The sequence below is a fragment of the Lissotriton helveticus genome, chromosome 3_1 (genome assembly GCF_964261635.1).
Source record: "Lissotriton helveticus chromosome 3_1, aLisHel1.1, whole genome shotgun sequence".
Lineage (NCBI taxonomy): Eukaryota > Metazoa > Chordata > Amphibia > Caudata > Salamandridae > Lissotriton > Lissotriton helveticus.
In genome coordinates this window covers 663,609,837-663,632,035 of record NC_136061.1, presented here as the reverse complement: position 1 = coordinate 663,632,035, position 22,199 = coordinate 663,609,837, and the positions used below count along the sequence as shown (strand labels likewise).

Sequence of the window (22,199 nt, the reverse complement as noted above, 5' to 3'; positions counted from 1 at the left end):
AATGGTAGTGCGTCGTAAAAGTTGCGTTGTGATGGATGTTTCCCCTCACCATAGGTAAACAATAAGCCTGACTCGGAGCGATGTTAAATATAAACACATACTCCTGTGTGTGATATCCAGAATCAATAGACTCCATTTATGTCTGAAATAAGGGTGTGGAGAGAAGGTACTGTTGCGTATAAAAATGTAAAAGGCAAGTACTTGGGCCTGGTTGGGAAATGCGTCGGCCATCTTGTAGAGGTGGGTTGACAGTGTCGAGTTCATAGTGTTCTGGGAGGTAGAAGTAATAGTATTGTTGAAGCCTCTAAACTCCTAGTAAGGACCCATCCAAGATGTGTTATATCCCACTAAAAGGGGAGTAATGCCCGGGGGTGGGGTAGACTAGGTAGTAGATGGTCTGAAAATTCTTTAAAGGCTGGTCCATGGAATATCTTCATTAAGACCGTGACTGTCAGAAGATAATCTGTGGATCCAACGTTGTTCTTTGTAAAACAAGCATTGTTTGGATATCTTCTGCTTTGCTTCCAGGACGAGCCATTGGAGAGAGTCTGGTGTGTGATTCATTTCGAGGAAGTGCCTGCACATTTTCGTATTGTTTTTCTTGCACCTGAAATTACTGCGGTGCTCCGAAATTCTTGTTTTCATATTTCGGGTCGTCATGCCAATGTAATAAAGATTACAAGGGCATATGATCAAATAAATACAATTCGTGCTATTACAGTTGGCGTGGCCTCTCATTTCCCACTTAAAAGAGTCTGTCAGGGTAATACTTTTGTATTTTTTAGTGAACGGGCATGCTGCGCACCCACCACAAGGATAGTGGCCTGTAACTGGTGGCAGATTCCACAATGTGATTTGGCGATTGGTTTCACTCGTCTACTTGGGTCTGGTATGTATCAGGATGTTTTTGATATTCTTAGACCTCTTGAAAGCGAACCTGGGTTGGTTTAATATCAGTGATCCTGTATTGAGTATGGACCAATGGCGTCTCATGATTCTCCTCAGCTGGGTAGATGCCGGTGTGAAGGTTGTCACACAGGTCATGGGTTGGATAGCAAGGGGGTTCCTTTCTTTAGGTTCTAACAATCCCTCCCGGTTATTGTTCTGTGCTCTTTTTCTACATTTTTTGATTTCTCTGGTCGGGTACCCTCTCTCGCTTAGATTCCTTGAAAGGATAGCTGACTCAGTCTTGTAATTGGCCATTGTGCTGCAATTACGTCGTATCCTGAGGAATTGCCCACACGGCAGATTGGATCGTAGGGCCTTGGGATGATGGCTGGTGTAATGCAACAGACTATTACGATCTGTGCTCTTTTTGAATAAAGTGGTACCAAGGGATCCCCCTTCGATACTTATTTTCAGGTCTAGAAATGCTATGTCACTTTTGGAGGCCGTGATTGTGAACTTTAGGTAGGGATTGATGTTATTAATCCACCCGAAAAACTCTGTGTAAGAGTCTTCATTGCCTGCCCAGAAAATCAAGATATCGTCTATGTAACGTTTCCATAGCTTTATATTTTCATGGTAGGGGTTTGTCACTGGTGATATATGATTCTCTTCAAAATTCGCCATGTAGAGGCACGCTACACTAGGAGCTACCGTACTCCCCATACAAGTTCCTTGTGTCTGATGGTAATAGGTGCCTTTGAATTTGAAATAGTTCTCAGTGAGGACTTTTTCCGCGCATTCCATTACGAAAGTGATGGGTGTCGCAGATGTCCATTCGGTCTTGTTGAGTACCGCCTCAATTACTCCTAGGGACGCCCTCTGGGGGATGTTAGTGTAGAGGGCTCAACGTCTAGGGTTATGAGGAAATCAATAGATTGGGCCTCATCATAGTCCTGTAGTAGGCGTAGCAAGTCTGTTGTATCCTGGATATAGGAAGGGATTTGCTTCACCAGGGGCTGCAAAAAATGGTCACAAAACTGTGATAGGGGTTCGAACACTGAGTCAATGCCAGAAACGATGGGTCGTCCTGGGACTGGTGTCACCCCTTTGTGTATTTTAGGCAACGTATACAAATACGGAACCCTAGGGTTCTTTTTCACTAGAAAGTCCGCCTCTTTTTAACTTAACCTGCCATGGCATTCTGCTGATTCAACCATACTGACGATGGACATTGTGAGGCGTTCTGTGGGATTCTGTGCGATAGCCTTATAGTATCTTGTGTCATCTAGTTGTCTTTGACACTCTGTATCATAATCTTCAGTGTCCATTAATACTGTTGCGGCACCTTTATCAGATTGTTTGATGGTTAAGGAGGAGTCATTGGCCAGTGCGTCCAGAATGTCCCTTTCATGCTTGGACATATTACTGTACGAGGAAATACTAGATAACTTGTTAACATCTTTTAGAACCGCTTGCTCAAAAGTGAGCACCTCACTCGGTACCATGCCGCTATGAGGGGTAAAGGTAGAGGGGTTATGTAACCCGGAGTCCTCACTGGTTTCTTGTGGTTTGCCATCGAAGAAGGCGTGCAGTCTGATTTTTCTAAAGAATTTCTGCAATTCAACAGTTTGTAGAAATTTGTCGGTTTTGGGAGTAGGTACGAACCCGAGCCCTTTTTGTAAAACCCTCTCTTGTTCAGGGGTTAACTGGTGTGACGAAAGCTTAACAACAAGACTCATTTCTTGCTCGTTTTACTCCGAGTGTCCATTCCTCGGGGTGTCGTGTCCTCCCACTGGACCCGTTTTTCCGTTGCGTTCCCTCTCTTTCGCCCTCGCCCTCTGCCCCAACCTCTGTCTAAAAGGAAGAAGATATGACAATGAGATGGTTCCTAAGTTTGCTTCATCAGACAGCGGTTTACCAACCACCATCACAATTAACGATGATCTATTACAAGTCAGAAGCAAAATAGTAGATTGCCAATTAAAATCAAAAATATATCATGACAAGGTACACAGGGCTGTTAACAAAGAGTTCTGTAAAGGAGAATGGGCTCTTGTCACTAAAACTGTTGGGCATCTCAAAGGAGAATCTAAATATTGTGATCCTGAAGAAATTGTTGATGTATCTGACAGTGCTGTTCGCCTCAGAAATGCAGGTTGGCGCAACAAGAGTGATGCTATAAAAATTAAGTAAGGATCAAGCTACTCTCTTGGCTAATCCACGTTTTCGCCTGTCCACTATGGGCGGCCGTGCTTTTTCCACTCTGCTTCCGGCAGCGTGGAATAAACTGCCAATCAGTCTCCGCAAGGAGTCAAACCTATTGCTCTTTCGCCGAACATTAAAAACAATACTTTTTCGGGAAGCATGGGGAGTGCTATAAATTAGACATCTGGTTTCGGTTGCACTGATTTCCTTTTATGTACAAGCGCTTAGAGACCTCGGGTGATAATGCGCTATATAAATGGAAATAAATAAATAAATAAAATTATGGTTCAATGGGAAAAGCTGCAAAGCTAGATGTGAGAATGAATCTTCTTGGCTTGGTACTTATGCAGGTCAAGAAGCATATGACTCCTCTGTACAGACAGAAAATTCTTGTAATCCGTTGTTCAACAACAGTAATGACAACAACACCAGAATGCTAGACAGAGATCCAGTTAACAACGCTAATGAGAATTTGCATGATGATGATTATGATGTGGTACATGAAAATAGAAAAGTTGTTCCCGCTCATAACATAGCCCCATCCACTGCTGAGGGGGGAGGAGTTGCAGAATGTCATGGTGGTTGGGAGGGCACCTGCACCAGGTCTGGCAGAATATCCAAGTTGCCCAGCACACTATAAGAGTATGAATTGTTGTAGCTGTTTATTCTCAGAAAGGGAGATGTTGTAGGTCTAGTTGTTCATCTACCCTTCGCCCAGCCCACTGTCATTGGTTAAGGCACACACGTCACCATCAGAAAGTTTGTACAGTATTTAAGTGACGTCACACTGGTAACACACTGGACGAGAGAAACCTTCCGTGGACTCTGTGTAGTCACTTTCCCTTCTCTCCTCAAGCTCGTTGTATCTTACAATAAAACTAAATATATATTTAATTCTTCTGTGCTTTCAATCTTTGTTACAAAGATATCACAACAATAATCTTCGCATACCTACAGTAAAAATAAGTGAAACATTCCTTTATGCTAAATAGGACGTTTCATTCCCCCGTTTATTTATTTCTCCCAAAATCTCCCTCCTTCATGTTTCCAAATGTTAGCATGTATGGAGTTACTTAAGCACCCGAGCCTTGGCGACACTATATATTTTTGTGTATGCCACATAAAGCATTAGTGATTTGAATTGGTGGTTCCCGATCCAACATGGCTGTCACGCATGCTTGACGCTTTATCTTACTTTTGTGACGTGAATGCGACTCCCCGAGCGTTGGCGGACATCCGCCCAGTCCTTGCGCTTGCGTTCGAGCGGCAGAGGCGGAGCCTCGATTGGGTTAGGCTGTTAGAGTGAGATCAGCTCTAAAAGCCCCAGTGACCTGGTGAGAAGGACTCGGGAAAGGGATTGAGTTCACCGGAAGTAAGGGCTAAAAGCAGGAAGTGATACTCAAAAACTGGGATGCGAGTCCCTCTGGCACGAAAAACGACCGAGCAAAGTCGGAAGTGAGACGATACCGGAGTCCGGGTCGATGGATACCATATGGGAGCTCGCGTCTGCCCACTGGAAGGCCCCGGAGGCCTGAAGGAAGTCTGTAGTTAGCCGGAGAACCCCCCCGGAAGCCAGTAGTGTGATTGTGAAGCATTCGACCCGGACTGTGGGAAGGGGCCCAGTCATGGCCCTCGAGTCCCCGTCGTGCCAGGATCCTTCCTCGGGAGGGCTTCGTCGGCGCCGGCGGAGGCTGGATCTGCGACGGGTGTTTGTTCGTCGGCGTGAGCCGCCCGTCATCCCCGCTCCAATCCCACCGCCACAGCCTCCGCCGCCGCCTCCAGAGAGCCCCGCTGAATGCCCTCTGTGCCTTGAACCGCAGCCCCCGGGCCCTCCGTTGCTGCCCTGCCCGCACCGCTCGTGTCTGGCCTGCCTGCGGCAGTACCTGCGCATAGAGATCACCGAGAGCCGCGTGGACATCTGCTGCCCCGAGTGCGCTGAGCGCCTGCAGCCCCACCACGTCCGCGCCATCCTACAAGACCCTCCGCTGCTCGCAAAGTACGAGGCCTTCGTGCTGCGCAGACACCTCGCCCAGGACCCGGACTGCAGGTGGTGCCCGGCGCCGGACTGCGGGTAAGATTCTAGTAGGTGACAGGGAAGTCGGCATGACTCGCATTATTGTTGATGGGCTTTCGATTAGTGGAAATAGAGGATATAGGACCAGTCTCTGAACGTGAAACCCAAGGGAAATGGGGAGCAACAGCAAGTCTCTAGTGGGTGTCTTGAGATGGGGTTGTTGAGAGGGTCCTGTACGGGTACACCTACAAAATAAGTCTGCATTTGAATCTCTTCCTTATTGCTTAAGGTCCAATGTTCCCAGAAAGGAGTACTGACCACGTCCGTTTAACTGGCTCTATGGTGGAACCTGACTCCTCACTTCTCCCATGCCCAGTCTGTTTCTGTTTCTAAAAAGTGTTACTGTTTATTCACAAACTTTGCCAGCTACTCCCTGGTTCCCACCCCTCTCGTTTTGCTCTCTAAACTAATAGATCAGTTGTAATCCCAGCACCCCTGCCCTGCGACCAGCCACACTTCATATTTACCTTTTCCTGGCTACCTTCGAACCCACCCCGCCCCCTGCGCGCGTAAAAACCTCGCACAATTACATGTCATCAGCTTGCTACTGCCAACGTGCCCGATTATTGCGACGCTGCAGTTTGACTTGCATGTTATGCGGTTAGAGTGTCACAGTTTATAAGGAGAGGAAGAGACCTAACTCGGGGGGCCGTGTCTGTGCCTAGGTACAGGCCCAAGGCAGCAGATGTGGACATCTGTCTTCGAAACGTCTCCCCTTTTAACTGTTTTTAATCCAATTTTAATTTTTGGTCTTTCACTTTCTGTAAAATCTTAGTACTATTGACTCCAGCGCCTGAAAATATTCCTCGCACTGGGTGGATGTTGCTTGAACGAAAAGCGATCCTTTGCTTGCTTCTTTGTGCCACCTAGGCACTCCCTTGTTTATCTAGTGCGAAGGAACTTTTGAAGTGGAGTTGTGGACATGTGCGGTGGTGTTGCGTAGCCCATACTGCCTCTACTCATTTATTTGTTTGTCACCGAATTAACCTCTTGCTACATCAGGGGACAATCCCATCACGTCAATAGTCTTTCCATTCCACCCGCGCTCAGTTATGTCCCTCCCCCGGAACTCGCACGAACACTTTCTGGTTGCTTCCACCTACGCATATATTTTGTTCCTCACTTGAATGCACGGTTGTGCTATCTTCTTTAATCTCTTCAGATTACACCTCTCAATTATCCATTATTGTAGCAGTGGCGGGTAGTACTCTCTCACATGTTAAGGCTGTGCCTGTGCTTCAATGAACAACATCTGCAGTTTACTGACATGTACTCAGAACCGCTAACATTAGATTCTCCGATGTGCATTTGTCAGAGATACCAGCAGGTCTCCACCGCCCTGCCCAGAAAATAAATGTTAATGGTTTCTCCGTATTTCCTAGAAACCAGAGTAGTCGTGGAAGCCATTTCATTAGCAGATTGTGGTATGCAGTTATGCTCACTTATTGGGCTGTACTATGCTTTGCTTGAATTCAAGTTTACCACGCATACATTGAGGCTATTGCAGGTAACCGGTGACTGTGAGCTGCTGTAACGCAATAGTTGTCCGAATATTGTGGAATGAAGTTGATGGACTCTGTTGATCCCCTCATCGCTCCTGCCCTGAGAGGTCGCTCCCCTGTCTCCCTGCCGAGACGCGGTATCGTTGCTCTGTGCTGCTCTGTGTGTTATTTTGTACTTTTAGCGCCTAGAATTGTACCGCGTTAACGCTACTTGGTTGCCGCTTGCTGGCTTGCTCCATTTCTGACCTGCAGCTTCATTAGGCGATATCCCCCGGCGCCCTGCTCTGCTCCCCCCTCCATTTTGTTTTTGTTGTTGTTGTTGGGCTCCGTGTGCCTTCCCTGAGCTCGCCCCGCCTCCCAGCCGAGCCGCCCTCGCCCCTCCCCCTTTCCACTACCCATATATGACCGTCGCACCTGCGCGCAGCGTCCACGCTCAGCGAACGTGCCTCATCCGCGCCAAAGGTAAGCCCGTCTGCGCCTGGACCGCGCCCAGCGCCAGTCTCCCTGGTCCTCGTAATGTCCACCCTTCCCGCATCACGTACGATGCCACGACCCTCCTAGCCCTCAACCGCGGCCGCTCCCCCAACTGCTTCCAAGCCGCTCCTGGATACACCCATGGACCCTTTTCCTGCTACTCCTGCAAGTTCGGCGACACCAAGAACAACTCCTCATCTACGAACACACAACAGATATCCGACCCCAACCACCTACAATGTATCCTGCTCAAAACCCGCTCGGTCCACAGGCACGCTATTGACCTTTGGAATCTACTAGACACCATCTCTCCGGACGTCGCCTTCCTAACAGAAACATGGATGAACGCCTCATCAGCCCCAGACATCACCATCGCCATCCCCGAAGAATATAAGATCATCCGTAAGGACCGCACGGACCACACAGGAGGAGGCATCGCTATCGTCCATAAGAAATCCATTCGCATCTCAACCAGCTCAGACGTCAATCTCGCCAACTCTGAACACCTGCACTTCCAGATCCACATCGACCCCATGACCACACTCAGAGGCACCCTCCTCTACAGGCCACCAGGACCCCGCGCACAATTCAGTGAAGACATCACTGACTTCATCACTCCTCACGCGCTCCCCTCCGAAGAGTACATCCTTCTGGGAGACCTCAACTTTCACCTGGAGAAGAACAACGACCGCAACACCACCACCATTTTGGACAACCTCGCCAACCTCGGACTTAAGCAGCTTGTTACTGCCCCCACCCACATCGCAGGTCACACACTCGACCCTATCTTCACCTCCAGCAAACACGTCTCCTTCAGCCACACCACAGCTCTCCTTTGGACTGACCACAGCTGCGTTCACTTCACCTACAACAAGCCCACATCCAACAACCACCCCCAACCGACTCTGCAAAGAAACTGGAACAAAATCACCATCGACCAGATCTCCTCATCGCTTCTTCTTAACCCCCCAGCCCACTCCTCAAATCCAGACCAAGCAGCCACCAACCTCACCCAATGGTTATCCAACAGCGCCGACATCCTAGCACCACAGAAAAAACGACAAATCAAACTAGGCAGCAAGAAGGCCTCCTGGTTCAACGATGATCTTAAGAAATCCAAGAAACTCTGCCGCTCCCTTGAGAAGACCTGGAAAAAAGACCCAACCACCAGCACCAAGGACGCCTTCAAAAACGCCACCCGCATACACCACCAACTGATCCGGAATGCCAAGAAAGCTGCTTTCAAGGACCGACTAGATAACAACGCCCACAACAGCAAGGAATTATTCAACATCGTCAAGGAATTTACCAACCCCCCAGCCAACTCCAACGACATCACCCCCTCTCAAGCCCTCTGCGACTCCCTAGCCTCATTCTTCCACAGCAAAATTGCAGACATCCACAACAGCTTCGACAACCGACCCGAAGACCAACCCACCCAACCCCCTGCAGGACCCCCTCCACCCCTGAACATCCTCTATGACTGGAAGACAATCTCCACTGAGGACACCATCCGTCTGATGAACTCCATCCACTCAGGATCCCCCACAGACCCATGCCCTCACCACATCTTTAACAAAGCAGACTCCATCATAGCACCGCACCTCCGTGACGTCATCAACTGCTCCCTCAACTCCGCAACCTTCCCGGAAAGCTGGAAACATGCCGAACTCAGCGCCCTCCTGAAAAAACCCACAGCTGACCCCACCGAACTCAAAAACTACCGCCCTATCTCACTCCTTCCTTTCCCGGCCAAAGTCATCGAGAAAGCGGCCAACAACCAGCTTGCCGCATTCCTCGAAACCAACAAATCCCTCGACTCCTCCTCATCGCATCATCTCCTACGCCGACGACACTCAACTGATCCTATCACTCACCAGAGACCCTATCACTGCCAAAACCAACTTACATGAAGGAATGAAAGAAGTAGCAGAATGGATGAAGCACAGCCGTCTGAAACTGAACTCGGACAAAACAGAAGTCCTCATCCTAGGCACCTCCCCCTCCGCCTGGGATGACTCCTGGTGGCCAGAGGCCCTGGGAAAAGCACCCATCCCGACGGACCACGCACGGAACCTGGGCGTCATCCTGGATTCCGCACTCTCGATGAACAGACAAGTCAACGCCGTTTCTTCATCTTGCTTGAACATTCTTCGCATGCTCAAAAAAACATTTCGCTGGATCCCCACCGAAACTAGAAAAACGGTCACCCACGCGCTGGTCACAAGCCGACTGGACTACGGAAACAGCCTCTACGCCGGTACCACTGCAAAACTCCAGAAAAAACTCCAACGCATCCAGAACGCCTCAGCCAGGCTCGTATAGACATCCCGCGTAGAGAACACATCTCTGGTCACCTGAAAAACCTCCACTGGCTCCCCGTCAAAAGAGAATTACCTTCCGGCTCCTTACCCACGCACACAAAGCACTCTACGAAATCGGACCTGAATGCCTCAATACACGACTGTCCTTCTACTCCCACCCTCGCCAGCTACGATCCTCCAACCAAGCCCTTGCCACTGTTCCCCGCATCAACAAAACCACCATGGGAGGTAGATCCTTCTCCTACCTCGCAGCTAAAACCTGGAACACACTCCCCACTCACCTTCGCCTGACTCAGAACCACCTAGCATTCAGAAAGCAACTTAAAACGTGGTTATTTGACAAGTAACTCCCCATCCTTCCTCAAGCGCCTTGAGACCCTCTGGGTATGTAGCGCGCTATATAAATTTACTGAATTGACTTGACTTGTTGGTTAGGTTTCTAGGCGCTAGATAGGGTTGTGTGTGTTTTTAAACTTGGATCCCAGTGGCCTCTCTAGTTTGTAAGTGGTAGTAGAAAGGATTGCATAAAGGCTAGGTGGCGCAACTTGCTTTCCATGGCCATTATATTATGACAGACTTGTATAGTGCAAACATGGAACTTGTAGAAACATGTTGGTTTTTATTCCATTACGCTGAGAAATAGGGGCGACGTTGTTTAACAATTTGTTGCCTGTTCCATGTCAGTACCCTCTTTTGTTAGTGTGGCGCCTCCCTTCTTGTGGATATGAAAAGGTTGAGACGGAAATGCACCCTCTGATAAGTTTGGTGACGCATCCGTTAGGTGTAATGGTCGGTCCTTTACGTTAAGAATGTTGCAGAATGCAGGTGTTCTCAAACATGATCTTTGAGACCCTTGCCATACAAATTCAATAAGTGCGAAGTATACTTCAAATCACAAAGTAGAAAGTGCTTTTAATAGTAAGTCCTTATTTGTGCTTGAACCAGCTTTTACTGTGAAACAACACCTTAGCTATACGTTCTTATGCTGTAGCTGAGTAAGGCCCTACAGATTCGGGTCTCATATCTGCCTTTCTTTACACCCCTGCAGTCATAATATCCTGCTTGTTATTGGCAGTGTTTTAACGATGTATTTATTGCCCTTTTTCGCCCACTATGTGTAATCATCAGAATGGAGAAATTAGACGCAAAACGTCTTATCAGGAAGAGCAAATTAAGTCAGAAGGGAAATTCCCAATTTCATTTTGCTGACACTACCAGTTCTGTTGCTCAGAAATATAACAAGTTGTGGTTCGTGTTTTTGATTGGACGGCTACAAGCAATCTCCTCATGACGAAGCAGGAGGGGTGATTTTGGGCGGTAATTTTTCGTCAGGGAATGCATAGTTGCGGTTTCGAAATGACGCCCTCATGGTTCTTGGCGTGCTTTCTTTTATTTCCCCCCCTTGTTAATCTCTTCCTTGTACACGGGTTCGATGTGTTTGTACTGTAAAGCATTTCTTGGCCTGTGCACTGGAGACGGCACCACTATAATTCACAATTCTCTTCTTTCGGTACTTGGGACCCCGGTTGATCTTCTCGCCCGTGGACATTCTCTGCTAGTGTATCTGAGCATCAGCGTCTGCCCCGATCAGCTTTCTTCGACTCTTGTCTTACTGTAGCAACCCCCTCATTCAGCGCAGCCGTATGTCACCAGGGCACCACATTTCTATTACACCGGGATCCCGTGACCCACAACCCTATCATCCGTAGATGTTTAGTGCCCTTTCCATGAGTCACAGACTTGCAAACACATTGGTCCTATGCGCTGGCTGCCACACCCTCAGGAGGGCGTGGATTATGAACTGTTGTGTGCGTGTCTCTGTAAACAGCTGATGTTGGAGAGCTAAAGCTATGTCTAGGTGCATAGTTACCAGGCTTACTAACACATGTTTATTGTCTTTTTATGTTGTTGCTGCTAGCATAGCCCTTGGTGACCCGTTTTTAGTACTATTATAATGTTTAAACTGTCGTTTTGTGTGTTTTTAAAAAAAAACATTTTTTTTAACTCCAGTTTTTTGTCCCTAAACTGATTCCTTTTTTCGTCAACCGGTGTTGTGGTAGAATGTTTTTGGTGCCCTGAAGTCCTTAGCTGTGATGCCTGTCCCAGGAAAAAAGCCACATGTTTAGGATTACAGGGGCCGAACAGTTTCTAGTTTTGTTTGGGTGGCGTGATTTAAATTTTGAAAATGGAGCGCACTATTTGATGGGCCTGGTGATTCGCAGCTAGGTAGGCTGTCTTTTTGGCACACGGTTCTATAGTTCGCCAGTTGAGTTTTTTGTTTCAAATTGACTGTTCTTTAAGCCTTTTAGCTTACTGCCATTTACTATTGAATGATATGATTGGCAGAGGGGATCACCTCTCCCGGTTTTCAGTCTCGCCCCCCTGCGCTGACAGCAAGCTGTCTTTGAAGCATGTCTTACCTGCCTCCTCTAACTTCAGTTGTCTTTGAAAAGAACATGGAACAGTGGTTCTTGGGGCATTAAGTAATCTGTTCTGTGAAAGACTGGTAAGAGTTTACTCTTCTGTTCCTGGAAGGAGCAAGTTGATGGTGTCTTGTGCATGGCAGGATCCTCCACTGACTGACTCAGTCCCATTTACCGTGCACCCCAAGAACATGTATTACGGACTGTGTGTTTGAGTGTACGTTAAGAAATAATACCACTGTGTACAGTTCAAGTTGCTATTCTACCATCTTGTACTGATCCATGCAGGACAAGCAGATGCCCACAGGGTCGTGTACTGTTGCACAGTGTAGCAGTGCATTAAAGGAGACCGGAGACAATGAATGATCCCATCCGAGAAGTTTTATTTGTATTACACAAGAATACAATGTATCAATGGTACAGCAGTTTTCTTATAGATGTCAGAATTGAGAACAAGTCTGCCCTTGTTCTACCACCCCTATCCTGCAACTAACAAGCACTTTGACCAACTTTTTCAATTTTACAAGGAGGAGTAAAAGAAGATTCACCTTAACTTCAAATGGTTTCCTGATGAGAACCCAAGAAACAACTGAAAAATCCGTACCATGAGCCTGTTTCAGATTGTCATAATATTGTTTTTGTTTATTTTGCGCCAAAGCAAGTGTTGCGTAAAAAAGAATCTGAATTGGTATTATCAGGAATAACAGAATTTCGTTCAAGCCAAGACGGCAGGAGTTTAGAAGCACATTTCCTACCCCTCAACAATTCGAAGGGGGTGAGACCAGTAGTATAATGAGGTGAATTTTGTTAAGCATTAACTTTATTTTTGAGATAAAGATTGAAATCCAAACTAGAAGAAAGAGCAGTTTGAATACCTTCTTTTACGAAATGATTAGTTCTTTCAACAAATACATTGGCCCAAGGGCTGTCAAAAGCATCCTGTATGTGTTTGATGTCAACATCAAATAGAATTTTTTTCATAGCAGTGGAGACAAAGTGAGTGCCATTATCAGTGACTAACTCTTTGGGAGGACCTTCTAGAATACAATGTATCCGGACCCACAGCAGGAGGAACTGCTCCGGATGGAGGTCAAACATGGAATGTCACATTGAAAGGAAACATAGTCTAGAATGGAGAGCGGTAGGAAAGGAATAGAAAGAATTAAAGAGCAAGAGACCGAATGAGAGAAAAGAGAAAGAGAGAAGATGGAATATTTATTTGAAAAGTTTTATATAGCACTGGCTGGACCTGGAGGTATCAGAGTGCTTTACATGAGATGGGGCATTGTTTCAGTACATTGTTACATAGTTATATCAATTACAGAATAGGATATGGCACACATGAGTTCAGTATCTTTATGGCGAGATTTTGCATTGGTGTAACTGCGTACAAGCTCATTATTGTACTTTAACATTTAGCCAAGTGTTTGCATGACATGACCTAGTTTTGATTGTATATTTGTGTGAAGATACATTTTGAAAAGGCACTCTTGCTGACTTTTACATAGGATCTGTACCCACAGTTAGAGTGTGGGATTAGGCGTTCTTGTAGGTGTAAGACCTTATAGTTAGATGAAAGTTGTCTCTATCCAGGTGGCATACAGTTTTAGAGGCTGCACAGTTTTACTCGTTTTTCAGCGTAAGTTATTGAGGCAATGTTTCCAGCCTATCGTTATTATTTTTAGCCTTAGGTCCAGTAGCAATTTAAATAGCTGTTTATCTATTAGCGCGTCTTTGAGCAGTGATCAATATGTTCCGTGAAATTTTATTTGATATCGTCTTCCTGCTGTTCTGTTTAATCTGTGTTAGTGGACAATAGATTTGAGGTAAAATTTCCCGTCAGTATTACACACTCAGTTCTCTGAAATGCCGGTGGATGTTTAAAAAAATTCTAGGTTTATTATATCTACCATGCAGAGTAATTTTTACTAGTGAAAGTCACAAATATTCGGTGTGAGTTGGCTCATTGTTCTTCTGTAGTCTAGTTCCATCAAAGCCCCCCCACCAAGTCTGTTCTCTACCTGGAAAATTTTCTTGGCGCTGGAACATTATATGATTTGAAACTTTCAAAACTCAGAACACCTGTTTTCTAAGTCTCCTGAAGACCTATTAAGCCACGTTTTGAAATTAACTATAGTGCAGCTCCTGTAGTTTAAGCCATCCTTTCATATTTTAGGAGGATTTTTTTAGTTGGTTAATTTCGTGTAGATGTCTGGATTTGATCTCTTTTGTATGCTTCAAGCAGTGTGATCATTCTGCTGTATGAGGACATAAGTCCTTTCCTTCTTGTGATGCTGCTGATAACCATTACCAATCTTGATTATTTGGTTTTTTCGTTTTATTTTACAACGTCTGAGTCCAGACTCTATTGTACTGATCTCCAATTCGTTCTTTTTACAATTTTGTGTTGACTCCTGCTGCTTTTTTTTTTTTTTTTTTTTTTTAGTACATGGCATCTGTTATTTTGGGTACCCATTGGATGGTGGTTGGTTGAGACATTGTGATTTTTTTTTTTTCTGTTCTGCAGGTGCAATTGTTTTCTCATTGTGTGAGTAATTGTGATGTGTTCGATTGTCACCTTGGTTAAATATAGTTGGATGCAGTCTTGGTATTGCAGCAGATTCCCCACCCGCAAATTGCTGCATGTGAGACGGCATGTAATGTAACTCTTATCAGTTGCACATTGTTAACTTTGTTGTTTCATGTGCCTCTCCGGACCGAGGTGGCAAAAAGTCACATTAATAATTGAGGCATAGGAAAAGGTATACGTTTTTTGAGTAATTTTAAAATGTTACACCCCTATTTGGATCCCTCGACCTAATTTATAACCCTGTAAATTTATTTATTTATTTATTTATTTAATGGTTTTATAAAGCGCGTAGTAACTCAGAGAGCATCCCAGCGCTGACCTAATTCTCCGAGGGTTTCAGCTGTCTGAAAAGCTTATGTTTGCGGGAAAAGGAGGGTCTTTAAGGTTTTTCTGAACTGGAGGTAGTTCGGTTCTATCCTAAGTTTCCGTGGTAACTGGTTCCAGTGTTTTGCCGTGTGAACCGAAAAGCGACGGCCACCGGTCTTGGCCTTTCTGACTCTCGGGACTACGATAAGATTTTCTGCTCCGGACCGGAGGTCTCTCTCCGCTTTGTATGGGATTAGGAGTTCTTTAAGGAGGGGGGGGCCGTTATTATTGATGGTTTTGTGGGCTAGGCAGAGGGCCTTGAAGACGACCCTTTCTCTGACTGGAAGCCAGTGAAGGGATTTAAGGGCCGGCCTGGCGGAAGATCTTCCTGGAGTGCTCGTGAGTAGGCGGGCTGCGGCGTTTTGGGCTTTTTGTAGTGAGTTCAAGGTGGCTTCGGGGGCTCCCAGGTAAATGGAATTACAGTAGTCTAACCTTGCCAGGATTAGGCCCTGAATGAGGAGCCTCCTTGCCGTCTCCGGGAGCAGGGGGAAGACCTTCCTGCAGGCCCTGAGTAGCCCAAAACATGTCCCTGCTGTTTTTTTAGCCTGGGTTTTGAAGCTCATATCCTTCTCAATCCACACACCAAGGCTTTTGACCTCTTCCTTAGGTGTCGGAGGGTCACCTAGGCAACTAGGCCAGAGGTGAGATGGTAAAGAGAGCCCCTTGTGGCCCATCAAGAGGATCTCGGTCTTGGACCCATTCAGCTTAAGTGAGGAGAGGTTCATCCATCGGTGGACCTCGGAGAGGCAGCTGTGGAGATCCGATGGGGCGTGGGGCGTAAATAGCTCCCAAGTTCAATGATTCCTTTTTGTAGACATTTTGACTGTGCTCTCGCTTACCCCTCCCTGTATCGGGTAAACAAGCAAAATACGCACTTGTAGTTTATTTTTATACTCTTGGGGGTCTGATCGTTTTGGTCTTATAGTGTTTTTCACGACAGATCTTTGCCTTTTTTAAGACTACCTAACTGCTTAATTTTTTTTCTACATAGTATGTTTCTCTAATTCAATGGTTGGATCTTTTGGTTTGTAGTTATTGGTATTACCTATGCTTAGTTGATGGTAATTGTAAATGGTTCAGACACCTTATGTATATTATTTTGTATACTTTCAATTTCGCAGACCATGTAGGCAACAGGTGGGGATCACTGGCAAGGCCTTCTATATAATAGATGAGAAACCAAGTTAGCTCTCCTGTTAATTTGCATTATCCTCTTCGATTGACTTAAAACGCTGAAATGCATAATGAGTAAAAAAAAAAAAAAAAAAATTAAGGATATATATAGGGTATTAACATTTATATTTAAATTTACTTCTTCCCTGTGCTGCTGTTCTATTGTTCCAACTCGTGTCTCTGAAGGTTTGATGTCGCAACTTGGTAGTAGTTCCACAGTCCTAGAGTCAGCAACGCTTTCTCTCTGGGACAAATTCAGCCCCCAGTCCAATTCCACACAGTGCACCATGTTGCCCCCTTGTCAGTTTTCTGACATTAAGTGCCATTTTTGCAGATAATCCTCAGGGGAGGCAGAAACATACAGGCTGCTGCAGGGCGCAGCACCCCAACCAAAGAATGTCTGGGCACAAGCCGGAGGGGTTGGTGATGGGAGCATTAAATAATGGAATCCACAGCCCAAGATCAAGAGTGATGGTGCCCAAAAATCCCCCATGGAGTACCCCAAAGCAGCAAACATGGCCAATGGTGGCAAGACCAGGCGAGACATGGTCTGGTCCGCTATTCGCTGCTGGTCTGCTAGCCTCTGCTCGACTTGGGAGAGTCTCAAGCCAACAGCAGGGAAAGCATCAGGGCCGCGCCGCGACACAATCCTCAGGCTAGTCAGGAGCTCCATTTGTAGGGCACAGCTCAGTGTTCACTGTGCACCGCTCACTCATTATAAAAAGTTCTGCAAGTCTTATTCTTTACAGTTTTCACATTTCACAATGAACCTAAAGACATTGGAGTTCCTTGCACATTCTGGTGTGTAGAGAAGAGACCAAAAACAAACACATCACTTAACTAAAGTGATCACAAAGTGAAAGTTTAAGGCAGTGCATACTCAAAGTACGGCCCGGGGGCTGCTTGAGGCCCTCTTGACTGTTACATTGCGGCCAACCTGGTGAACAGCAGCCCGAGCTGCTGTCGGTCAAGCATTTATTTGCAGGTTAAATGAAGTAATTGCAGTGGTGTCCTGCACCACTTAACTTTAGTTATCCTGCTAATAAGTGCTCTTGGGCTTCATAGTAGGGCCTACAGGGAACTTGCTTTTGCTCCTTGGCCAGTCATTTGTGAGGGTGCTGTCACTTAACCACTGGTGTTGATGGGCCACTTCTACTGGTTGTTAGTGTGATAGGATGAATTGCTTATTTAGTCACTTTATACTCCAGAGATAGAGCAGTCGAGCAGCTTTGCTTACTCTAAGGCCCTCAGTGAGAGTGGCCCTTAACATTCCAACCCCTGTGTAAACTCGTGCTTTAGCAGGGTTCAAATTTATAAGTTCGACTCATTGCATCACTCCCAATAAATACCGAATGTGATGAACTCCAGGGGTAAATTTTGGATGGTCAAATCTGCTGGAATTTAACATGTGATAGTGTGATGGTGTTTGTTCACTTTTGGGACTGGGATATAGGTTTAGGATTAAACAACCGTTTCGAATAATTACACCCCCCCCCCCCATAACTATTTAGTGTGCTTGCATAGAAAGAACTCTTACAGTTCCAGAATCATGGGCACCTGACCAAATACAACTGTACTCTAGCTTAAGGAGTAAACCCATGTGTCTGACCGATGTGGGATCGCAAAAAGTTGTTAATGTAATGTTTACGGTTGATTACATACGAAAGTGCTGACTTGGTGCCGCTCGCAGTGAGGTTTCTTGCCTGTCATTGTTCCTTGACGCTACAGGAGTAGCTTGCTGTCTGTTCTTTGCTCCAGCCCCTGGTGAAGAGGAGTAACACCATCTGCGTGGCCGCAGAGGAGGCGCGGCTCCGGGACTGCGAGGCTCAGCGCTCAGCTCCATCAGCTGTTGCCTCTTCCCGTGTGAGCCGCGCCCCCTCCCAGTGCCCCGCCCCCTCTCACCCGATAGTCTTTTAACCAGGACCACAAACGCGCATCGCGGGACGCGCGCGGGTCGGAGCCTGGGGCGAAGCCTGGGCCAAGGGTGGGCCCGTCCTAGCCCGGAGGAGACCGGGCCGGGCGCACCCCCCTAACATCTAATGAAAGGTAAAATTTGAGTAAAAGCTCCCTAAGAGGTAAAGAAAATAACTGTATAGCACTGCTCCTAACGATACACTACTAATTCTAGTTCCACATACTCCGTTGTACCTGGCCATCCAATACACAATGTCCACAAGAAGCACCAGAAGTAAGACCATGAAAAAAAACCTAACCACTACTGTGGGTCCTATCGAACAATTTTTACACAAAGTAAATGAAACCATTGACCAAACAGTATTGCTGATTGACCGCCGTGTCTCATATGAGCTAGACCAAGCACGGCGCTCATCGATGGGTATTTTGGCACAGGCCCAAACCCCAAATGTGGTATCCTTAAATAAATCCACCATGGACACAAATGTTGAAATCCACGCATTACCAAACACTGTTGACCTATCAGTAACCTCACAACTGTCTAATTCACAATCTTCCGAGGATCTCGAACTGACCCCCGATATCTTTGCAAGCTTACAACCAATGAACACTGACTTAACACAGTCCGAACTTAAAGGCATAAGGGAAGGAGCAATCCCTAAAAAACAGAACCACTTACAATTACGATCTCATAGTTCAGAACACATAATTGTCACAAATCTGGATACTGTTTTACCCTCTAGCCAACAAACTCAACAGAACACCGACATTATAGAACCCTCTAAGAACATTTTTTCCGATGTCCTCATAGTTGAAGACCATGCGAACAGTCTCAGCACCAATCCGAATCGACAAAAAAAATCGGTTCCTCGCATGGAAAAAAGTACAAGTCACTCCAAAGTAGATACATCTTTGTTAAACAAAATTTCGGAAATAATAAAACATCAACTACAACCCTTACAAAAGAGCCTTGAAATAATAGAAAAACAAGTGGCAATATTAATCGCCTCAGCTAAAACAACCACCAACCTAAGGAAAAACGATCTTCCCGTTTCTCTAGGCGTCGCCACCAACCAAGGAGAAAGAAACGCAACTAACCTATCAATACAACCAGCCAACAAACCAACTCCTACTAACACTATTAATACCACAACGAAAATGGTGAAAGAATCGGAAAATAAATCAACTAACCAGATCAATTCCGCGAAAACAAAGCTTGACCAAAACAACACAAAACCCATTTCCAGCACTCAAAACCAACCAATTACAGATTCCATTTCAACAAATGCTAATCAGACAAAAATTTCCTCCACTGCAAACACTCCCAGACTTGATCAACCACAGTCTCATAACAGTAAACCTGGACGATCTAATAAGAGATGGCCAAAGGTAGTAAATCTCCCCCCGGAAGCAGCTCCCTTCGTAGCCATATTAACGGGTGTCCCCGAATTAAGCAGAGACACGGACGAACCCACCTGGTCTCTACTTAACAAAGCACGATACTGGTTAAACATCAACAGGCCCAACCACTCTAATAACAACACCAGAATAACCACGGTAAGAAGGGTTTCCTGGATAGGTCATCAGCCAAAAACAACCTCCGGGGACTGCATAATCGTAAATTTTGAAAATCCACGTGCAGTCGATTACATTTGCTCCTGGGACACACTAGAAAATAACGAAGGAATAAACGTTAAACGCCTATCCTTTTTCTACCCCCGACAAAATCATCGCTTTGAGGACCCTAGTTGGCCTTCAAACTGGTCCTGGAGTCAACCCGAGCAAGGACCAAGAAACTGGCATCAGGTTAATAGGGGACAAGTAAATAGCCAAAGGTCCCACCCTCAGGGGGATTGGGGAAATGACCACAGAGAACGAGGTGACTGGAATAATTTTGGCAGAAGATCTTATCAACATACGTACAACGAACCATGGTCGGGAATTCCGACCTTTAATCATTTTAGCTGCCTAGATATGGTCGACTGACCACCATCACAGTCCCACATGCCAAGCCAAACGTACAAAACTAGCATGCTACTACCCTCATCACCTGGTATCTCTAAACCAAATACTCTAGGAAAGGCTCAAAGCCCATTACAACGAAGAACAAAAGACACCATCCTAAAACCCATAATTCCAAATGGAGGCCGCCAGTTTGAAACCAGGCAACATCACGTCAATCTGGTCACAGGTCCGCAGATACCGTCACTATCTCCCCCAAAAAAGCGACCGCTTGAAATGGCCCAGTTTGGAGACAAACCAAATTTAATGGCATATGAGCTATCCCCTCCTCCTACGACCCATCCTAATGCCAATATAACCAATGTCGAGAGGAACCTGCTATTCTGGAATGTGGCGGGTCTCGCAACCAAGTACAAAGAGAAAGCCTTTTTGGACCTGGCCCAGACAAACTATCTAATATGTCTTCAGGAGACATGGCTGAATGATCCAGTCCACCTGGTAGGATTCAGAACATACTTCTCGCAAGCTACAAAATCGCACTCAGGGAGAAGCAAAGGGGGTTTAACAACATACATCTCGAACCTTTGGCCCTGCCAGGAAACAACGCCCTTAGCTCTTCATCAGAACTACCAAGTAATTAATATTAAAGCAACTAATCAAATTTCCTACACAATAATAAACTTTTACAATAATATGAGCTCGGCGGACTTACTCAAAACACTAAGCGAAATTACTGAAATAACAAACAAGCAAAAAATTAAACATGCTAAAGTCACACACTCAATAATCTGGGGTGGAGACTTCAACTTACACATCTGCGACAAAAGTAACGCACCCACCTGTGGCATTACCGATGAACAGGATAACCCCTTAACTCATTTTCAACACATGGAGGAAGGAACAAATATACAAGCCGTTATGTTTGAGCTGGATTTGGGGTTTGCGAACATGATAATGTCACCGACAATCCCATTTACGTCAACTTTTCACGGTAGAGGCGCTCAAACACTAATTGATTACATCCTGGTTTCTACCCTAAATGCAGAATGCATAAAGCAATTCGAAGTGATTAATAATGTACTCAGCGACCACTATCCCCTCAAATTAATATACTTAGAACCTGTCTGCTATAAGAACCCAGCAAAGGATAATTTTGCCCTACTGCATCAAGAAAAACTTACGCTAAACAGGTTGAACGGCTTCACCCTAAAATGTGGTATTTTAGATCAAGAACAGACCACAAAAAGAATAGTTGAAAAATGCAGGACACTTATCGATAACTGTTTAAATCCTTCTGCCACTGCGAAAGAAATCCTGAGCGACTACGACAAAATAGTGAAGACCATAGGAAATGAATTAATCAAACCCAGAAAACAAAACAACACACTAAGAAAAGGATGGTTTAATACTAAGTGCACAAAAGCCTATTCTAATCTAAAGAAATCCCTAGCAAAGAGAGAACGAACCAGGGAAGAGATAGTCAACTTAAGGAAATCATACGCGCACGCACTAAAACAACGGAAAAAAGAGATACAACTCAACCTCTGGACTCAGCTTTTAGACAGCAGCTTGCAAAAAGATCACCTAGCATTCTGGAGAATAGTCAAAACTCCATTCTTAGCTGGGAACAAGGAGGGCCCATCCTTGGATATTGCAATAAGCGCGGAGGACTGGGTGTTGTATTTTTCAGGGTTCTTTGGAGTGGCAAAAACTGGAGATCTAACTCCTCGACCTGACCTTCCATCGGTGAAATATCCGTTAGACATACACTTTACCATCAACGAGATACAGAAAGCTATTAACCTGGCAAAAAATGGTAAAGCGCCAGGTCCAGATTCCGTTCCAATGGACCTTTACAAATTTCTTCCTGACCTCTGGTCCCCACTATTAACAAAAGTACTGAACGCAGCCAAAGAAATCAATCTCCCTAACTCATGGTCAACATCAATCTTGGTCCCTATTTTTAAGAAAGGCAATAGAGACAGTCCTTCCTGCTACCGACCCATCTCGCTCCTGGACTCAGTGGGAAAGATGGCAGGAAGGATACTTCTTGATCGTCTCCAGGAGTGGTCCAAGGAACAAGGGCTCCTTTCAGACCTTCAATACGGGTTTAGGTCAGGCCTGAGCACCGTGGACCAAGTTCTGAACTTAACCCTACTGGCCGCAAAATATACAACTGTAAAAAAAAACAGTCTCCACATGGTCTACGTTGACCTTACGGCAGCGTTTGACTGTGTGGTACATTCAAAACTTTGGCTAATAATGCTGGAAATGGGGATTGACCCTGCAATAGTGGACTTTTTA

At 45.7% G+C, this 22,199-nt stretch overlaps 1 protein-coding gene across 1 annotated transcript in view; it reads left to right on the top strand.

Moving 5' to 3' along the window:
* The first annotated feature begins 4,335 nt into the window (after nucleotides 1-4,335).
* The window catches only part of RNF19B (ring finger protein 19B), a 148,672-nt gene continuing 130,808 nt past the window's right edge, over nucleotides 4,336-22,199 (top strand). Inside the window, exon 1 of the mRNA XM_078680755.1 lies at nucleotides 4,336-5,164. Coding sequence (XP_078536881.1) covers nucleotides 4,719-5,164 — 446 coding nt within the window. The 5' untranslated portion in view covers nucleotides 4,336-4,718. The remainder of the gene's footprint in view (nucleotides 5,165-22,199) is intronic.